This window comes from Mytilus edulis, chromosome 14 (assembly GCF_963676685.1).
Source record: "Mytilus edulis chromosome 14, xbMytEdul2.2, whole genome shotgun sequence".
In the NCBI taxonomy this organism is placed as follows: domain Eukaryota; kingdom Metazoa; phylum Mollusca; class Bivalvia; order Mytilida; family Mytilidae; genus Mytilus; species Mytilus edulis.
The window spans coordinates 60,377,349-60,400,618 of NC_092357.1; the positions used below are offsets into that span (position 1 = coordinate 60,377,349).

Genomic DNA, 23,270 nt, shown 5'->3' on the forward strand with positions numbered 1-23,270 from the left:
CTTATTTTGTGACTTGAATATCTGAGCATATATTGATAAATATCTGAAAATGTTCTTGAGAAGGATATATAGAATGCTTTCATCAATGCACTATATTAGGTTGTGTATCAAAAAGGTAGTAATAAGCCGTGAAAGATTAAGATAGCAAGTCAGTAACAAAGGGTTTTGATTGCATTTCATGTATTCTGTACCAAAACATCATATTAAATGGGACCGGAATCAACATCCAATTATAAGAAGGGATGCTTACATGAAAATGAAACCTGCATATGTTTAAACACATCAGAACCACTTATTCTCTGCTAGGATGCAACGACTATCTATTTATGAGATTACGAATCCAGACATTTCTTTTATGTTTACAAGTTTTAGAATCTTCTCAAATATTTTGTAAAAAAAAAAAAATTACAATGGTACATAAAATAGACAAGATACGTATAGAAAATTTGCTCACAGAATTCACAAATGTCATAACAATAATTTACTTGTCGAAACACAGTCGTCTACTTTTATCTTCGTCACGACTTATAAAAACAATCTGGTAACGTTAATACTTTACATCTTTTTTTTTGTGTCATTAATTCTTTTTTGCACGATATTACAATTATTTACTTTTATATAAATGAAATATATATCTGTATGAAGTGTTCAGCAATATCATAACAAGACATTTAAACATTCAGATGAGAAAGAAGTACTTTATCTGCAGTATATATTTATTATAAAAGACGTTAGTGAATGGAAGTAGATCGATAAAAGGAGAACCGGTAAGTATGAAATACCAAAGAAGATTTGTTGTTTTAACCTTACTCGTCAATATGTATTCACTAATTAAATCCACTGTCTCAACTCTGGCAAAGGAAAATGACAATTCCTAAATTGTCACAAATGTCAAACATATCAAACGACTCGAAAACAACTGATATATTTCTGACTTGATACAGGCATTTTAAAACCATTCAATCAAAAAGGTGGTAAATTTCATGTCATTTTCCTGCATTAAACATTGTTAAAGTGTCTCATAAGATTCCTAAGGATAGGTGTTTTTTTTTTATTTCAATCTAGTATATTTGTTTGTTTGTGGTTGTTTTTGGTGTAGAGGCTATTGTTTATCCTGGGTTTAACATATCAAAAAGTAATGACACAAAAATACTGAACTCAAAACGATAAATCCCTAATCAAATGGCAAAATCAAAAGCTCAAACACATCAAACGAATGTCTAGCAACTGCCATATTACTGACTTGGTACATGTATTTGTCGAAATACTTTGAAAGTGGTTGTGTGTCTTGAAGGTAAGTTGCTATGCTATGTAATTGTTTTGTTGTTTGTACTTCAACCTTCTCTGTGTATTAACCATACCGGCAAAATTTGATCGGAATCGATGGTATCTTAAATCCGGCACAATGACGGAACATCAATAGACAGAAGAAAGATAGATTTCTCCTTATTTTTTTATGATATCGAAGAATATATTTACAAATACAACTATTTTCTATTTTTTTGTGATTTCGAATATATATATATATACATATACAACTATTTTCTATTTTTTTAAGATATCGAAGAATATATATACATATACAACTATTTTCTATTGTGAGATTCAAAATTTTCTACAACCGTTCTATATCACTGAAGAAATAAGTAAAAATGCACGTCAGAATAAAGAATTGAGTGAATCTTGCCTCTAAATTGTTTAATTTCTCGTTAAATCGTTCACATTGTACGGAAAGAAAGGTATGGTAAGATAGAAACTGACACGGAGGTTGCAAAAATAGTCATTATGAGCATCTCAATACTTGTATTTTTGTATATAGAACGAAAGAAACGGGTCATGTCAAAATGAAACTGGCCGGTTTTGTCGATGTTTACCACCCTGTTTTGTCATAGATTTCACAATGCATAACCTGATGTGGTCAAATAAAAAAAGATCATAATCGCATTATATTATAATAATTTAATTATTCAACTTCAGCGTTAAAAAGGAGTTTTGAAGGTCGTTGGAAAACAAATTCTCTCACAGGACAACGGCTTATTGTTTAAATGAATCTCAGATTCAAATATAATAAGCAAACACTTGAATTCTTACTCTTATAGAATACAAACAATTTCAGTTTTACTTTGCATTCCAAAAGGTTTTAACAGCAGAATAGATAGAAAAGAACGTTATAACGCAAATTGAGGTTAAAGCCCTCTTAATATGTGTTTTTTAAATGAATTATGGAAAATATGTTTTAACTTAAATTAGAGTTTACAGTCTTAAAAATCGAAACACACAATTGATATGTGATTTTCTCTCAAAATAGGATGGTCACCTTTATTAGTAATCAAAATATTCTATGTATGTAATCTTTTCTATGATCGTTGAAAATAAATCTTCTTAAGGATAAACGTTAATAATATTAAGACAAATGTATAAGCATGCATAATCGACATAGAAAATGAATGTTTATAGGAAGAAAAGATTACAACTAAAATGCATTAGAAATAAAATTCATTTATCAATAATTGTAACTATAATACTATGTATAGATTAGTATAATAGTCTCAGGTCATCGACAAAATTCAATAATAATTATTTTGTTAAAATTACTATAAAAAAGTGGGTCTAGATGTACTGTCGCCATTGTGATATGATGATCGTACACTGACGTTGGTCAATATATTTTGACAATGATTACGTACAGATGGATTCAGTTTACGAAAAGTGGGCGCAATTCGAACAGCTTTTACATACCGCTGAGCATAGCGAGTCGAACAATATTTTGACTATGTTTTGCTTTAACAAATCGTAAAATAAATGAATCAATATAGTTTTGACAATCAAAGATGGGGTCCGGGAGAAAGCAACTTATACGTCTTCTAGATTAACCACTTATCTTATAAAGTGTATACCGATTTAAGATATTATAAGAACAAAGAAAACAAGGGACACCTGCGAAATCTGATTATGTGAGTTGGATTATGTTTATTATAATCATTCTCATTGATATTTAAAATAGCTGCATATGTCAAAAGTTAGAAGGTTTGACTGCAACATATACAAGTATGGAACACAGATCTAACTTTTTTTTATTTGCTATATGTTTATCGCACTTACCCTTGACCTCATTTCTATATTATTTTTCCTTTGGCAATATGATGATTTATGTGACCGTGAACTTATTTTCTTGATTAATTGGTAAATGTTAAGGGTTTCGTGTTGTTGTTTTCAATAATAAGAATGTGTTCATGTCCGTCTGACAGGATCATTAGACCTCGAAGTAAATGGTTCCATAACAATCGGTTAAGCTTCTGTGACCTGTTTTTTTTTATCTAACAGATCGTCAAAATAAATTGAATTGCAATCATTTAAGCATTTGTAACAAGTCGTGCGTACACTTCAGTATAAATAATATGTCTTATTTATTTTTGTTCAAACAAAAACGCCATTGCTATGTCCTATCAAGTGTCCTCGTTCGTGATTTTTTTTTAAATTCAAGAACGGTACACAATTTGGTTTGGAATTCTTGGTTGTTTTTAGCTCACCTAACCCAACAGGAAAAGTTATTTTTGCCATCACTTGGCACCGGTCGACCGTCGTTTATTGTCTGTCAATATAATTTGTTACATACATGTTTTCATCTAAAATAAATAGGCTGCATTTAACAAACCTGCTTGTCAAGCTTGACAACCAAGATTACCGTCATGGCTAAAGAATATACATAGAGGGGCATACAAGTGCTTTATGTAATTTTTTGAAAATAGCCGTTGACATAAAAAAAAAAGTTCGAAAGGACCAGATGATTATCTTCAAAATGATGAGCTCTACCATTTGTCCATTTACTTCAAAATTCTAACATTACTTAAGGAGTTATTGCATTGCCCTTAAATGACGAATTTTAATTTGTTTTGATCAATTTCTATCTACTATCTAGTATTATTTTTAAATATATAAAAGTAACATAGCAAAAATCATAAGAAAGACAAGATATACAAATAAGTCGACTTTGCCGATATTCTTATCAAACTTATTGACCTTTGATTACGATTTTTTTTCATTTCTTTGCGTTTTAGCACGCCTGTCACAATTTTGACAGGAATTATTGTATAATCCGTCCGTCCGTCTGTTCGCCCATCTGTCTGTCCGTCCTTCCGTAGTCTGTTCGTCCATCTGTCCGTCCGTCCGTCCGTCCGTCTGTTCGCCCATCTGTACGTCCGTCCGTCCGCTGTCAATCCTTTCATCCGTCCGTTCCTCCATCTATCAGTCATTCTGGCCGTCCTCCCGTCTATCTCTCCGTCTTTCCGTCTGTCCAGCGTAAACATGTCGCATCGTAACTTGAAAACAGCTCATCTAATTTTCACGAAATTTAACACAGTTATTTCTTATAATGGTCAAACGATCTTTAAACCTTTCGCGATGTATCTCAAAACCTATATAAAAATATAATAAAGTTATAAAATAGTTAGATATCTGTGTTTGCTATTGAGTATTCATATTCCATTTAAAATTAGTTTGAATTTAAGTGAAATAAGGGATACGCCTTTCAATAGGAAAATGTGTATTCCATTATTACCTGTTCAAAAGTGCCCGTTTAAAATAATTGTTAACACGCCAAGTTTACTTTACAATAAATATATATTTAAATTCTTTCGACCGACAATGTTCAGATCCATGTAAACGTTGCTTTTCATAAATTGTTGGTTTTTGTGAATTAAATTAAAAAAAACCGGGTGATATATATAGACGAAACCGGATGATTGTGTAGTAAACAACATTAACAAAACCGGTTTATTTTAATTGGACATGACCCATTTCTTTGGTTCGAAACACAGGAATACAAGTATTGAGATGCCCATTATGACTAGTTTTGCAATCTCCGTGTCAGTATCTATCTTCCCGTACCTTTCTTTTCGTACAATGTGAACAATTTAACGAGAAGTTTATCAATTTCGAGGCAAGATTCAATCAAATCGTCATTTAGGCTTGCATTTTTACCAAGTTCTCTGTTAATATAGAACGATTGTAGAAAATATTGCATCTCAAAATATACAATAGTTGTATATGTATATATATATATTCTTCGATATCATAAAAAAAATAGGAAGAAACCTATCTTTCTTCTGGCTATCGATGTTCCGTCATTTTGTCGGATGTTAAATACCATCGAGTCCGAACAATTTTTGCCGGTGTGGTTAAGACACTGTGACCTTTTTATTGACGTCACCGTATTGTCACATCTTTAAAACTGAATTTCGTTATATATTTGTTTTTATTCTTACTTATGCATTCGCTATTAAACTTAAGGATCACCAATTGACTAACATTCTCCTATCTAATTTATAACATACTTAAACGTAAATCCAATTTTTTAAAAGTCCAAAAGAAACAATAAACACTGCAAGGAATCATGTTAATTTATCAGAATTTGTTGTGCATATCTTTAAAAAGACGCCATATACATGATATAAATACACCAGAAGACTGTTGATAGTAGTTCGACCAAAATAAAAAGAAATATCAATATTAATAAACAAGAACCAAAGGAATTTATTTAGTAAGAATTTGTCGGGGTATGTCTGATTTCAAGTCATTCATTTAGATTAAAAATTAATATAAATAATCGATTCACCTGTATATAAATCATCATTTGTGGACTGAATCAGTCAAAAACATAAACTGGCGGCATTATTTCAATTTTGAATACTGGCACTGTATTCTTTTCAATAATAGATACTACACATCATTTTATTTTTTATATTGTTATCTTTAGTAGCTTATTTAAAAAAAAAACATAGTAAATGAATGTAATTGGTAATTGTTAATGTTTTTAATGTGTTTCAGGATTAAAAATAAATGTACATGTTTCAGCAATTGTTATCGACAGCAGAAATGTAAATTATATATAGTAGCAAGCCTGTATGGAAATACATTTTTAAGACTTTGACATTGATAAAGTGAAAGCATGTATAGCTTTCAATCGTTTATTCATACATTTCTATTTATTTCATATGGTCCGTGATGAATTCCTCATTGTGCCATTCAGACAAAGGACAGCAATAATAGCACTGTTCCTTTGTTATATGTTTCAGTGACGTTCAGATCATAATAGTTATAAAGCCGAACAAGTACAAATCTAAAGACCATTGAGAACTCAAAATTCTAAAAAAGTTGTGCCAAATACGGCTAAGGAAATCTATTCCTGGGTTAAGAAAATCCTTAGTCTTTCGAAAAATTCAAAGTTTTGTAACAGGAAATTTATAAGAATGACCATATAATTGATATTCATGTCAACATCGAAGTGCTGACTACTGGACTGGGGATTCTTTTTTCACGCAAAAGCGGCGATTTTTTTTCAGGATACTGTGAATTCATAAATTTCAAAATGGTATCAATTTTCGCGGATTATGGAAAACTAGAATTTTCGTGGATATTTTAATTCTATTGTATTGGCGGCATTCATTTTTTTTTTAGAAAACTTTGTTGAATTCCTAAATACGTGATTCCATTGTACTCACATGCCTCACAAAATCGACGAAAATTATTATACTTGTAAATAATATCAATAAATCAATAGTATATAATAGCAACTATGACTATATCGAATAATAATATAAGACATTTTTATGTGGAAGATATAATAATCAAATTGTCGCATGGAAGCGTAGTATGCCTCATTTTAAATATATTATTTATAACATTTCCCTTCATAATAATAAAATCATCATATATACCAGGACTAAATTTTGTATATATGCCAAACGCGCGTTTTGTCTACAAAAGACTAATCAGTGACGCTCGAATGCTAAAAAGTTAAAAAGTCCAAATAAAGTACGAAGTTGAAGAGCATTGAGGACCAAAATTCCTAAAAGTTTTGCAAAATACAGCTAAGATAGTCTATTCCTGAGGTAGAAAAGCGTTAGTATTTCAAAAATTCCTAAATTTTGTAAACAGTTAATTTATAGATATAACCACATTAATGGTAATTCATGTCAAAACAAAAAGTTCTGACTGCTGGGCTTGCACAGTGTTTATTTATCAGATTAACTAAAACAAACTCCGATTTGATGACGTTACTACCCATGATTCTACTTTGTTTTCCAAGTGTTGTTCTAAATTCTTATTCACAAAACGGTTTTCTTTCAGGTAAAACTTATGTTAAGGTAAAACTTATGTAAAATGTTTGTTCATGATTTTAAAGCTTTATTTTTGAATTATCTGACTTCAGTATTTGTTTTGACGATACTTACACTGTATGTTTCTTATCCCTAAAATTGTTGCAATGTAAACGATTTTGTAAATCTTCCGCAATATCTCCGGTTTTGGGTTAAAACAAATTCTGAGTGTCAACGCCCTGTTGTAAAATTTTGACAAAACGTTCTAATTCACTGTCGTTATTATTTTTTTTTATCTGAAAAAAGAATGAATCTAATAATTGGTTCTGAGTATGGCACTTACTGCACTTTGTGTTGCAATGTATATATTTGATAATATTGTGTGAACCAATGACTTGCATAAAGAAATTTAGGAAATGAAAGTGATATATTATCATTTAAAATTATATTTTAATCTTCTACTATCTAGTACATTTCTGAATCATATACTAGTATATATTTCATTTATACGTTCCAGGACAGTCGTATTCTCAATACTGTGTTATTTTCGTGTAGGCATCATGAAGGAACACAAGACAGTGATTGTCATGATTTCGGTAATCAGTGTGTGTGCTGTGCATTGTAAGTATGATAAACATATCGTTTCATTATCCACTATCATGGTTAATCTTATAGGATATATTTTCTACGAGTTTTTATTGCTCTATCAATTTATCAAATATAGATTATGTTTTCGGTAAAGGTTCGATAAAGGTTAATTCAATTCCTTTGGGAGCCAAAATAGTTTTTATCAATTGTTCTGCATTCATATTTCAAAACAATGTTACCCCATTCTAAAAAAAAAATACTTGTATGTGTTCATCCAGGGTTTTTGTGGTGGGGGACTTGTGGCGATTTAAATTAATTATTGTCGAAATCAATATTAGGAAAAAATTATAACAGTTCGTCTTCGTTTATTTTGTTTTGTTTCGCGAACTTTCCCCCTTTAAAGAAACTACTGGGAAGTCTTTGAACTCGCTACGTTTTTAAAAAAATAATCAGTTAGTTAAATTGTATTGGAAATTATGGACTTATTAATGAAAAAGTTATTAGTATTGTTTAATTGAATGGTGGTTTAAAGCCTGATATTATTACTTATTAGACTTCTTTACAACTTTGAAGTGAATGCTGCACTTACAATTTTGAAAGTAACACACGCGTATGATGTATAATGTTACGTCTCAATTTTCTCTATTAACGATGGTCCGAAAATACTGTTGTTATGAGAACATGTATATGTTTAAAAGAAATTGTTATTTTTAGTCTTCATCCTTTAAAAGAAGGGAAGTAAAGGAAAATTTTTAAAGAAGAATCATGTGTTCCAAGAAACCCCAAATAATTAGTTCATGATCTATATTGTAACTGTATTGTATCCTTTCTTGGATAAATGCTGGTTTTTATGAGGTGTTTTGTTATTATAATATAGATTAAAATAGATTTTATAGTTGTTGGAAAAAAAAAGTGGCGAAAAATATTTTGCTTTCCCGAAAAAGGTTGCAAAAAGTAAAATGACTGTATGTTCATCACCAATTTGTTTGTTCTCTGTAGAAATAAGAAGTGATTGTAACTGCTTCGGGTAATATGTCTATTTCTGGTAACCGAGAAATCTTGAAATAACGGATAATACCACGAAGTGTTTTCATACCTATTCCGTGTTATGAAAATTTGACTTAGTTTGCATTAGACGAAGTGCGCGACTGGAGTAGTAAAAACTAATCTAGGTGCATTTGATAACTATTTGCTTGGTTGATGATCAATGTATAAAGGAAAACGTTTACCCTTGTCAACATATTGATTTTGATTCTTTTAGTTTTTTGTTGATTGGTCTATATATCGTTATTGATATCTGAGGTTTGAACATTGGCATGATCTGTACATTAGTATCTTTTATTTTAGACAGCTTTAAAAAAATATTTTGTATTGAGAACATTTAACATTAAAATGGTCAATTGATACTAATAGTTATCCAAGTAACCAGGCTTATAATTAGTACGCCAGACGCGCGTTTCAGCTGCATAAGACTCATCAATGACGCTCATATAAAAAAGTAAGAAAGCCTAACACATACGAAGTTGAAGAGCATCGAGGATCTAAAATTCCAAGAAAGTTGTGAAAAATACGGCTAAGGTAATATATTCCTGGGATAAGAAAATCCTTGGTTTTTGAAAAATTCTAAGTAGTGTAAACCGGAAGTTTATAAAAATGAGCACATAATTGAAATTTATGTCAACACCGAAGTGGTGACTACTGGGCTGGTGATACCCTCGGAGACGAAATGTCCGCCAGCAGTGGCATAGACCTAGTGGTGTAAATAGTTATTAAATGTGCCAGGCTTATAATTTCGTACACCAGACGCGCGTTTCGTCTACATAAGACTCATCAGTGCCGCTCATATCAAAAAATTAGAAAGCCAAACAAATACAAAGTTGAATAGAATGGAGGATACAAAATTCCCAAAAAGTTGTGCCAAATACGGCTAAGGTAATTTATGCCTGGACTAACATTTTTAATAAATAAACTCAATTTGCGTTTATGTTGCTTATCTTATAATTTTAGTTTCTTTGAAAGATTGCACTTACATATATTTTCCATAAATGTTAAAAGATGCCCACAATCTCTCTTGATTGATGTGTTTGTGAAATGTACTTTCTCCATATTCGTTTAAAATACTCTTTAACAATTGTAAGTACTGTGTTTTGAAAATTTAAATTACTTTGAAGTCATATATGATCTGTGCATTGCAGGTTTAGAAGAAAAACTGTTGTACTCAACTTCTGGCTATATCAAAGAGATAGATTTAAAAAGTAGAGAAATTAAAGTAATTCTTCATGTGCTAGGACGTATGTTATCGTTAGCCTACGATTATGACGAACGCTATCTGTATATTCCGAGAAGGAACGGAGATATATTAAAGTAATATTTTAATATAAACTAACTCTATAGTTTTATTGCTTAGAGATTAGGTAATCGATTAGTCCAATACGTTCGACATGTGCAAGACTTTCATTCAACAATTTGTTCCAGTTACTTCCCTTTTCGTGAATTTCACGTATTCAGTATTAAGAAAATGACATGATAGTGAAGTGATTTCCTGGCCAAAATTATACCCGTTAGCAGTATACAAAGCAGCTTATGTTCAACTTCTGTGAATTCATTTATGTTTGTAGGTTCTTATTACATAGTGCATGCAGTTTTGTCACTATATATTCTTGTAGCATGAGTTTGAATCCCGACGAGGGAGGAACAAAATATTGTTTCGGAAAATTGGCACATTTATCATTGTTCTGCTGATCTTTAGAAAAAATATAAATATAATATGTGTTTTCAGTAATGTATCACCTTCACTGCAGATATATCGTAAAGTGGTCACTTGTTAAGACGTAACTTATATATATACGTCTGAGTCAGTGACAACCCTACAACAGATGTATCCATCGGATCGCCATCAATGATGGTGATACATGGCTGTGTACATAATGTATATACAACTCGTCTAAACATCAACCCAACAATGTTAGATCTGTAAATTTGCTTTTGCAAATTTTTGGTTCTTCCCTCGCCGGCATTCGAACCCATGCTACTGTGATATCGTGACACCAAATCGCCTGCACTGCAGCCGTCCCGCTAGACTACACGATCACCTGGGCTCTTAAAAAAAGAGCTTCCGCTGGCCGTGTGTTACCTTTCCACTTCAGTTTTAATCTAGCGGCGTACTACAGTACATGATATATAAGGTATGAATATGTTATTGTTACAGATCAGCTAAATAATAATAACATCTTCATGCCTTATATATCATGTACTGCAGTAGATTAAAACTGACGTGGAAAGGTAACACACGGCCAGCGAAAGCTCTTTTTTAAGAGCCCAGGTGGTCGTGTGGTCTAGCGGGACGGCTGCAGTGCAGGCGATTTGGGGTCACGATATCACAGCAGCATGGATTCGAATCCCGGCGAGGGAAGAACCAAAAATTTGCGAAAGCAAATTTACAGATCTAACATTGTTGGGTTGATGTTTAGACGAGTTATATATATATATATATATATATATATATATATATATATATATATAGGTACGTCTGAGTCAGTGACAACCCTACAACAGATGTATCCATCGGATCGCCATCAATGATGGTGATACATGGCTGTGTACATAATGTATATACAACTCGTCTAAACATCCTGAAGCAAATTTAAATCGTCTAAACATCCTAAAGCAAATTTACAGATCTAACATTGTTGGGTTTATGTTTAGACGAGTTGTATATACATTATGTACACAGCCATGTATCACCATCATTGATGGCGATCCGATGGATACATCTGTTGTAGGGTTGTCACTGACTCAGACGTACTTATGAATATAATTATTTTCTGTGACTGTATCTTACATTAATTTGTAGGATCCTTTACTATAGATAATTTAGCTGATCTGTAACAATTACATCTTCATGCCTTATATATCATGTACTGTAGTACGCCGCTAGATTAAAACTAACGTGGAAAGGTAACACATGCCCACCGAAAGCTCTTTTTTGAGAGCCCAGGTGGTCGTGTGGTCTAGCGGGACGGCTGCAGTGCAGGCGATTTGGTGTCACGATATCACAGTAGCATGGGTTCGAATCCCGGCGAGGGAAGAACCAAAAATTTGCGAAAGCAAATTTACAGATCTAACATTGTTGGGTTGATGTTTAGACGAGTTATATATATATATATATATATATATATATATATATATACATATTCATTAAATTAAATAGTAAAAAAGTAAAAAGTTAACAGTTCCATCCTATCGATTTCATCCTTCCATTGGGACTCTTCAGGATAACTGATATAGTGTCGCTATAGGTGACATCGTTAAGGAGTTTTATGACGTTCCGCCATTGTTCGTTTTTAAAATTCTCGGGATTTAATTTTGATCGGAACGTTGTTATGAAATAACGTTTCATCTCTTTTCTATATGCTTCATCCCGGCTACATTTAAAAATAGACATGATTTGAAAATGCTTTTTACCAAAAGTGTCAAAATGGGTTTCATTTTATCCGTTTCTAAATATTTTGTATCTTGACCGTAGACATCGCATCTTGAAACCCCGCAAGACTTTATTTCAAAGTCACTAATCTTCGGTTCGAACAGACCTCTGGTTAAGTGTTTCTTTAAGTTTTTAGGTTGTCTTCGGCTGTAGATTAAGTTGTCTTCCGGTATCAATTTTTTCATAGTTTCACTTTTGTGTAGGATCGGAAGGTTTAAATTAATTGTATTAAAAACGTTTGGTAAATACGGGTCATGTGTACTAACAAACGGGTTTTTTTTTAAGTTTTCATCCATGTCTGTCACTTTCGGGGTTCGTAATTCTTGAAGTGTCAATAGTTTATTTAATGAATATATATATCTGCACATGTTAAAATCATTTTAAACTCATATATATATATATATATATATATATACAAAAAAAGTTTCTTTTCAAGCGGTGTACAGAATTATATATTAAAAATTAAATACACAAAAAGAGTTTTAAAAGCTGCTTTTAAAACTCTTTTTGTGTATTTAATTTTTAATATATATATATATATATATATATATGAGTTTAAAATGATTTATATATAAACGTCTCAAAAGTGTACATATATATATATAGGTGTGTGTTTTTGTGTTGCGAACCAGAAATCATTTTGTGCATATTATATACCTTTGATAATTTGAACAAAACAGTTGTACAAATTGTAATGTCCACAAAAAATGCTTCTACACGTTACAATTTGTGCAACATTTGACCAAAATTTACTTATTACTTGTACAATAGTTTAACGTATCGACTTTGTTATAGAAAAACATTAATACACACTAAATATACAAGTTAAAAAAGAAACAAACAATATGAATACAAATATGTTAGTTGAGGTAAACAAATACCGTACGAATGTGACCTACCAAATTAGACTATTTACTGGCTTTGAAATACCATAAGCAACAAGCCGGGTGCTTAAACTTGTGGAGCACCTGATTTCACCCTCAGATTTTTGTTGGGGTTTGTGTTACTTTTATACCCCTTTTTGTGACAATTTCACCTATAGTGTTTGTTTTGTTCACACCTCGTTGTCAATATAATGGAATTTGATGCGACTGTCATTCAAGTGAGAGGTTTCGTTAGCTTTCATACCAGTTCTAATCCACCATTATCTACCCAAAATGCATGTGTCGCTACCCAGTCAGCAATATAACAGTTGTTATCCATTCGTTTGATGTGTTTGAGCTTTTGATTACACCATTAGATTAGGAACTTTCCGTTTTGAATGTTCGTATGAGTTCAGTATTTTTGTGATTTCACTTTTAACGATATTGATAAGAGAAGTACAAAAATATGATGGCATATATGTTTAGTAACATACATTATTAAAGGTTAAACTAAAGATAATGAAATCAATATGTACATATATAAATGGGATACTTATAAATTTTAAACGTAGTATGACTGCATAGTCATTTGATAGTATGTCACATTAGATATGGTTTATGTCCGCAATGTGTTGTTTTTATTATCCGTGTGCACTCTCATTTTTCAGATTTCCTTATCCAAATAATCAAACTGTTCAGTTTGAAATAGTTGTTTCTACAAACGCTATACTGGGTATAGCATTTGACTCAGTGAACAAACATATATATTGGACAGAAGATGATAAAGGAAAGATAATGAGATGTAATAAAGATGGAACTAATAAAACCACTATTTATGACGAAACACAACCTGGCGCACTTGCAATTGATGTAGAAAATAGGTTTGTAATAAAAGTGACTGTTTGGATGTTTTGATCAAATGTAGTGTGTGTGCTGTGTAGGAATGATTGTAACGTTATGCAAACCGTAGTTCTAAATGAAACAGGAGCGAAGGATACCAGAGGAACGTTCAAATTCATATTAAAAAAGAATGACAACGCCATGGCTAAAAATGAAAAAGACACACAGACAAACAAAAGTATACATTACAAAACATAGAAAACTAAAGACTTAGCAACACAAACCCCACCAAAAACTAGTGGTGATCTCAAATTCTTCGGAAGGGTAGGCATATACTGCCTCACATGTTTCGCGTTGCTCATCTAAAAAACAACTTAAGTCATCATAAATACCAGGAGTTAAATTTCATATGTGTGCCAGCGTCGTCGGGACATTTCAGGATCAACCTTTATCAGGAGCGCGTAAAGCTACAAAGACTTTATTTGAAAGATTTATATGATAGAAAAAAAACCTAAAAAATTACCGAATCCATTTGAGGTCAATTTTGCACGACGGAGTTTCAACTTTACATAAATTGAAAAAAAAACAGAACAACCTTGAAAGTAGTTCTAAAGGGTATGCAATTTTTTATACTGATTCGTCTTTTTACAACTTAATTTTGTTTAGTTTATTCAGAACAGCTCATATGTTAATTATACACATACAAGCATTAGTACATTTAATTCATAATGAAGGTTATTATGCATTTTTGTACATGACAATAGTATAACGATTTTGAGTTGATGAAATACATGGATGTGTTTCCAATATACATGATATAGATTTGGTGTATTGTGTTAGAAATTTCCAATGTATCGTGTTATGGGATATTATTTAGTAAATGTATGTTAACAAACACAAAGTAGCTAGAGCGAGTTTTCACCTTACATTATCATGATTATATACACAACAATCCTTATTGTCATGTTTTATACTATATTTTATTTATACATTTATGTTTTTACCGATAGTCATATTTTGTAATTAACTCAGAAACGTCCTGAATATCAGAAATTCATTATGAAAATTGCATAAATAGTCGTTGTCTGTTTACTGAACAAATGTAAATATATTTTATGTAACGAAATTGTGTTTACTACTGTTAGATGGATATATTATGGTCAGGATCTAATTAACGGAAAGATATACAGATTAACCTTTGACGGAAATGATAGACGAGTTATATATAACCTGTCTTCATATATGTATGGAATACAAGTAGGTATGTAATTTATATGAATCTATGAGCCTGTTGTATATATTAAACAAAGAAGAAATATAAAAATAATAATGATCCGCACATCCTTAATTGAGTTAAACCAGGCTTTCGAAAGACATCATGTGTTTATCTTGACATATTCGTTTGATGGTGCTCACGAACTGAACGTGTTAGCTACTCTATAACCACCAGAATTTCGTGTTATGAAAACTCTTCATCTTAGAACTTTGGAGCGTCAGTGTATTCCAGTTAGACTGCTAACATCTAAATAATCGAATATACGAGGACACATGCATGGGTATCTTTAAAAAGTAGAATACCTTACACCATTTTTAAAAATTGAGCAAGTACACACAGCTTTTACTGACTAAACTTTTATGTCTGTTTTGTTATTTTCATTTTAGACGTTGTCGATAAGCGAATTTATTGGAATGAATATTCACCTGGTGCCTTAAAATCTGCTTGGTATAATGGAACGGATGTCCAAACCATAGTAAACACCAATTTGCGTCAAAATTGGGACCTTGATACCAATGATGATTTTATCTTCTATTCAAGCTATCATTTAATTTTTAAGATGGCCAAATCTGTAGGTCAAACTCCGACTGTTGTGCACAATGATACAGAACAGATTTATGGTGTTTTGTTGTTTAAGCACCAAGGTAAGAATGCTATATTACACTGAAAAAATGCATGCATTCGTTGATATCTGTACATATTACAATTAAATTTTACAAATCTTAATATGTTTTGTTATACTTTATCAGCTAAACTATTCATTTTATATTTTACAAAATATAAATAGAATAGTTGCAATCGTTTGTGTTGCTGTTGTATGATGCATTTTTTTTCATGGGTGTGAATATGTTAATGCAGGTAAACACCTGATATTGATCCTAAGCTAAAAAACAAGTGTGACAATGTTCTGGAATATTTCAGTCTATATTTTTAAATCATCGTAGTGTGTGTTATATATATAATTTAAAGATGATTATGTATTGCTAGTTCCACGTGTTTTAATAACTTAACGCTTTGAAGCTTTTATTGTTTTTAAACAAATGCTTTCCTAATTGCAAATACTTGCAATTATAAGTTGCACTGCTTTGATTTTCATAGATTGTGACAATGTATATGTTTACAAATGTTTTTTTTCAAGTTTTTTAGAATATTTAAAGCCACATAATAAAGAGTTTGAAAAGCTTGTTAAATTTATTGTTGTCAATACAATATAGTGGTATTTAAATTAATTGTTTTTTATTTGTTAAATCATACATTGAAATACCTTTTCTAGGATTGTGTTTGATGTGAAACGCTGTTATAAAACTAAAACTGTTATGGCTAGATTGACTAAGTTTGAAAAAATGGACATCATTATATTCTGAACATGTGTTTTATTAAGATCTGAACAACACACAGAATACAGCGGTGTACATTTTACTTTGTTTATTATTACGTTTTGTATATTTTAGGGAAAGACTTTGACGAAAACGAACGAATATCTGATACTTATATAGAACGAGTATAACAAAGAATCATGGAGTTAAAATTCAATTTTACAATGAATTAACAACAATATGGTTCATTACTTCTTTTAATATGTAAAACAGGTTTTATTGATACAAAATGAAATTTATGCTTAAGTTGTTTGAGTAAATTGTTTCCGTAGTTTTCTATACAGTGTTTCTGTGACTTGTTCTTCGTTAAGATATTGTTCCTTTGATAAATGAAAATAATCTCATGATATTTTCAGACTCTCTTGATCGTACATTTGAAATATTTATTTCAAAATCAAAAAGTAGTTTCTAATTTGATTGTACCATTCAGGTTTCATCCTTACGAACTACAAATTTTCGACGGCGAATTACAATTGTTCGTGTTGCTGTTTTCAATTTACGTACATTACTAACTGTTTTGTCGAAAGGATGTTTATGAATTAACTGTTTTGTCGAAAGGAGTTTTATGAATTTAATTTAAATGTTTACGATTAAACATGTTCAATGCGCGATCCTCATGTACCATTTATGAACTTAGATAATGAAACTTAATGTTATATTTGTTTACATCACAGGAATGGCGTTGCAACTGCTACCTGATGCAATTTCTGAATGATAAATCTACAGCAATAACGATTTGAAACACTCGGGTGGTTAATAGGTAACCTGTGAATCCTAAAAGAGCGCACGTTTAAATGATGCAGGTTTAGTGAGTATTTTTTTTTATTTACATCAATAATTACACAGACTGTTGTTAATTCTGTTGTATCCTTACGTGTTCAAATGATTATGCTTTGATTTTACTCGGATATGCAAATTGGTATTTACAATTACGATAACTTTTGAGTTTGCATATAGCCATACACGACACATTGTTTTTGTTATTGATAAAAACCATCTCATAGCAAATGAAAGTAGTACATACATTCTACTTTAAAGGTAGAGCTTGAGTACTGATAAGACATATTTTTTTATAGACCCTTGAGAGTTTTCTTCTACACGTTCTTTTGAGAATTGTATATTTTCATTTTTTTTCTGTTTTAAGGAAATTCTTTTTTTATTTATTTTGTAGAATTCTGATTGGTTTCAGCATGATTTAAAGCAAGAAATGAGACAGGCTACAACTGAATTTATATAAACACTTAATACAACAAAATTGAAGTAAATGATAATGTACTGTCCTGAATTTTCATATACAATGTAAGCGATTTGATGAAAGTGGACTTCGATAACTCAAAAGAATTGAGCTTGGTTTTTAGTTTCGTTTGGAATGACAATCATCTCTAAGAACGTAGTCAAATTTGTCAAACCATAATGTCAACATAAATCAATCTCCAGTCCAGTACTCTACTCTTCAACCTTATTCTCACTAATGAACAAACCTCCATTAACTATTTATCGGAAATGACTTCCAAACGTCGTAAATAAACATTTACTGATTTATCTCAGCTTACTTTCAAGATATATATTATGTTGTACACTTGATACATGTATTGCAAGCTAAATGTGTCAATCTCTTGTAAACATTTGACATAAAAGTATATATTTTAGATGACGATTTTTTCATGTTTTCTGGGTCTGTTTCGTGTTGTTCTTTAAAAATGAATTTGCCTTCAATTAGTAAATGACTCATTTGGCAGGCTTCTCAATTGCGAGTTACTTAATAATAAATTAATATTGCTTTTGATTGCGCTGAAAACTATCAATCTTAGGAACAGTCCAGAACGAACATCCCTGTAATGCAGTGGTTGTCGTTTGTTTTTGTGTTACATATTTGTTTTTCGTTCATTTTTTTACATAAATAAGGCCGTTAGTTTTCTCGTTTGAATTGTTTTACATTGTCTTACCTATTATAGCTGACTATGCGGTATGGGCTTTGCTCATTGTTGAAAGCCGTACGTTGACCTATAGTTGTTAATGTCTGTGTCATTTTGGTCTTTTGTGGATAGTTGTCTCATTGGCAATCATACCACATCTTCTTTTTTATATATCATTTGATGTAAATGAGTTTAGATATAATCATGTCTGTATTTTTGCAAACAAACGCTTTAAACTGCACAGAAAGACGTTAGATTACGAATGTGTGAAAGATTCCATCGAACTTATTTTGTATATTTTTTATGGATAAATAGTGAAAAGAATCAGCGTTGCGTTCGAAAAGTAGTATCAACTCATAACTAACATCAAAGTAAACAAAGACTTATAACTGACAACTTTGACGGTGATGCTGTGCTAGATTCATGTATCGTCTGCAGCTGTTGTGTACAAGAAAATCGAGACTGCGGTATGATCTACTGTGGCATTTGATACAAGTCGAAAAAAGAATTGCTTGACAATAAAGCAATAGGCTGTATAAATACCGTATTGGTTTAAAGAAGTGCTGCTTTTCTGGGCGATACATAAAAATAAATGAATGATGTCACTATTTCATTTGTAATTTTAAGTGCTAAGGAGGTGTTGGTGGACACTTCTGCTTCTGGTACCGCCTATTGCTAGTATATACATATATTTTAAACAAGAGAAGGATTGAATACACGAACATTCTGTTTTAAAAGAAGCAATGAAGTAGTTAGCATTAGCTTCAAAAGATGGTGATTTCATCCTTTCTGTTTCGTGAATGGTAAAATTTTCATCATTTTCCTTTCGAATCACACATTCATTTGTAAATATCCATCAAAAGCAATATTTTCAAAGGCTCGTTAGATAGTTCTAGATCAAAGACGGAAAAAGACTTGATTATTCGATAAAAAGGACAGAAACCACGTATTGCAAATCCTATGAATAAAGTACGTAGGGTTTAGCCATACAAAGTTTTCAGAAACAAAGCTCTACTTACTTGCTTATCTATAAGACGTTTTTCAATGTACTGTTTGCATCATGTTTTCCTGTAAAGTCTTCCCTTTCCCTTTAAGGCTTACATTCTTTTCAATGAAAAACATATTATACATTAAAATAAGTTGGTGTCGTTTATCATCTCTCAATACAAGACAAACAGATTGAAGGATCAATGTTTTCCAGAAGCTTTAAGTAGCATAAGTTGCTAAATTAGGTCTATGTGCATCTTCAAGAATGGAAAATCTCCAATACCATCAACAGGGATACAATTTACACGATATATTTGATTTACAGTTTGATTCAGAAGAAACACAGACATATCTAGATAATACAATTAATTATCTAATTACTACAACAATTTGACATTAATTAGTATTTTTATGTTTACTGTTATTAATTAATGTTATATAAAACATACTAATATAATCTTGAATTCCATCCAAATTCTTTCTTAATTTTGGGAACTCGTTTTAGAAATTCACATGTGACGTCACTTTGTGCGTTGCACTGGCTATGGCAAACATGGCTGTATATTTTTGTAATGAATCCGGGTTTTTTCTGTAGCCAGTCACCATTTCAGTTTTATAATGTATATCTATTATATAGTAATTTTATAAAATTTACTGTTCGCAAAAGTATGATTTATTCTGAATAATAAGGATGTTCTTGTCCCAGGCGGATACCCCTGGTCGTAATGGTCACGTCTTTTTTGGAACTTTTGGTCCTCAAATCTCTGCAGTTTTTTTCTTGTTTTGGCTTTCAAACTTTCTATCTAAGCGTCACTGGTTAGTCTTGTGTGGACGAAACGCACGTCTGGCGTATTAATTTTTTTTAACCTGGTACCTTTTGTTCGTGTATTTCTCCTATATTTTGTCCTATATTTTCTCCCATTTATTGGTATTTGTAGTCCTGTCGTGTAATGTTGTCATTTTAATGTTATGATTAGCATTGCCATTAAAGCGGGAGGTTTGACATGCCATGAAACCAGGTTCAACACACCATTTTTTTCTTACAATGCCCTGTACCAAGTCAGGAAAATGGTCATTGTTATATTATAGTTCGTTTCTTGTGCGTTACATTTTAATGTTATGTTTCTGTTGTGTCCTAGTTCTGTTATATTTGATGCGTTTCCCTCAGTTTTAGTTTGTAACCCGAATTTGTTTTTTCTTTATCGATTTATGAATTTCGAACAGCGGTATACTACTGTTGCTTTAATATACAACTAACGATTGCTGTCACTTGCCTTATAGCTATACTATGTCTCTCTAATAATGATTGCTTTTATATTGTGTACAACCTACATGTATCTATTATAGTTTCAATATTACTAGAACACACCCGCGAAATCGTGGGCATTTAGAGCTTGGTTGAAAGTATGTAAACTGTTGTAAGGAGAATTTTTTGTAAAAGATTTCAAAATTCATAAGTACTTGGAAACAGTTTAAACCTTCTCCCTTGCTTCCAAAGTCCGTTATTATTTATTTTTGTTAAATTCCATTATTCTCGCGTTTCTGTATAGTTTAGTATGACGTCCATTATCACTGTACTATTATGCATATTTTAAGGGCCAGCTGAAGGACACCTACGGGTGCGGGAATTCTCGCTACATTGAAGACCCATTGGTTGCCTTCGGCTGTTGTTTGCTCTATGGTCGGGTGGTTGTCGCTTTGACATATTCACCATTTCTTTTCTCAATTTCATTTGAACATACATTTACTATAATCAACGTGTATTTGCTATATACTTCTCCTAGGCGATCACTGCTATATTATAAAGAGAGTCTATATCAACGCGACTGATGATAATAATTGTCCTGTCCCCGAGTACTCTTATGAAATGTATGTGCAAGTTGAAATCCGGAAGTCCTGTTTGACTTAAAAGCAAAATTGCGGGCATTTTAAGCTTGGTTAAAAGTATGTTAACTATTTTAGGATGAATTTTTGTAAAAGATTTAATGTCTGGAGAATTTTCGAAATGATATCAAAAATCATAGAGTCCTGTCCCCGTCCGAGTAATTCTATGCAAGTTTAAACCGAGGTATAATTGTAGTTGTTCTTATGATTTAAAAACCACGATATGGACAACGTCATGATTGGCTTATTTATATTTTTGTTATCTATCATACAATTGGTTCTTCATGTTAAAACCGGAAGTCATATTTAACTTAAAAGTCGGTTTGAATACGGAATCAATATCCGGACGCCTTTAATTTCGTTTTTCTCTCAAAATTACCTGAATAGTCATAAGAATGTGAAAAATGCGACTATGCACGGTACCTATAGGACACAGTGGCATGATGATTAATTTATTGTGGGGGGAAGAGAAGCAGCACACATAATGAGGTCTTCTCGTTTAAATGGATAGATAGGCAAAATCACAAGAACAAATAAGAAAAATCATCACATAATATTCTGATACTTCTGATAATGTTGGCCAAGTTAGAAATTGACGATTTTATGTTTGTCCTCCAGGGGTTTTGCACCTTGGTAGATTAAAAAATGACATATTCTGTGGCTGAACGTATATTTTAGCATGATAACATAATATTGATTTCCGTATTACATTAAACTAAATTCGTACACAATACAAATTAATTTGTTTCATAGACAAAACAAAGTAATCTTTCGTTGCACTAGTATTTATAGAATTTTATGGTTGCGTTCTGTACATGGTATCTACTTTGATATAGTTGATAGTCATATTAACATTCTAATAGGAAAACATCATTATATTCAACCGAGTAGTTGTGATAAGGAAGACAAAAATAAGTATATTGTTCAATTATTCGAGCTACAAAAGCACATATAACGATTTTCTACATGTTTTTTTTTAATCTTTTTTTAGAGTTGAATCATAATTATAATAAATACAATAACATATAAAAAAAGGATACATTTTAGTATACAATGATTATAAGAAAACTTATGGCATGTAAACATAAGCATTATTACCATTCTGAGAACAACTGTGACTTAGTGACTGTATTGATGAACATATTATCTATGGTGTGATGAACAACAACAATCATTTTTTTGGTATAATTGTATATTAGGAATAACACTAAAATACATAAATCATTAAAAAAGAAACTTTTCGATGCAACAATAAACTGTTCAAAGAATCAGCGCGAAAACGAAACAAGCAATCTTATAAAATATGTACTCGTGTAAAAAGTTATATTACTGAAAATTCAAAACAGAAAGTCCCTAAACAGATGGCAAAATCAAAAACTAAAACACATCAAACGAATTGACAAGTGTTATATTTTTGACTTGGTACTGACATTTTCTGAAGTAGAAAAAGGTGGATGAAACCTGATTTTATAGTTCGCTTAACCTCACACGTGACAGTCGCAATACTGTCTAAATATATTGACAACAGTGTGTGAACAAAACAAACAGATATAATAGGCAAAAATATTAAAAATGGAGGTACAGCAGTCAACATTGTGTTATTATCTAAATCATTATAAAACAAACAATTATGTAAACATTTGACGTGGTACAATAACACAAAGGCGGGACGTATAAGTATAGAGACACGTCATATGTAACAAAAAAACGAAAAAAGCCATAAACAATGAAATAGACGAAGCATATTAGCCAAAAAAAATAAGTAATATTTACATCTTTTAAAACAATTTTTAAACAAAAAATCTACAAATTATATTGAAGACTACAGTAATCAGTAATCAAATACAAAATAAATTTGATGTTTGCACAGTCATGTAAACATCATGTTTGACAAATATATAAATGCGTCTTTATTACTTTCACACTCAGATCACAGCATAGTTCCACCAATAACAACATC

The 23,270-nt window shown here is 31.3% G+C and overlaps 1 protein-coding gene and 1 long non-coding RNA gene across 2 annotated transcripts; both read left to right on the plus strand.

Moving 5' to 3' along the window:
- Positions 1–676: 676 nt before the first annotated feature.
- Positions 677–16,296, plus strand: LOC139502772 (low-density lipoprotein receptor-related protein 8-like). The gene is made up of 6 exons (XM_071292358.1): positions 677–767; positions 7,615–7,718; positions 9,881–10,049; positions 13,700–13,912; positions 15,017–15,132; positions 15,534–16,296. The coding sequence occupies exons 2-6, from the start codon at positions 7,658–7,660 to the stop codon at positions 15,812–15,814; spliced, it is 840 nt and encodes a 279-aa protein (XP_071148459.1). The 5' UTR covers positions 677–767; positions 7,615–7,657; the 3' UTR covers positions 15,815–16,296.
- Positions 16,297–16,385: 89 nt separating this feature from the next.
- LOC139502773 (uncharacterized) lies at positions 16,386–18,174 on the plus strand. The gene is made up of 2 exons (XR_011658932.1): positions 16,386–17,331; positions 17,695–18,174. It is a non-coding gene; the product is annotated as an uncharacterized lncRNA (long non-coding RNA).
- Positions 18,175–23,270: the final 5,096 nt, after the last annotated feature.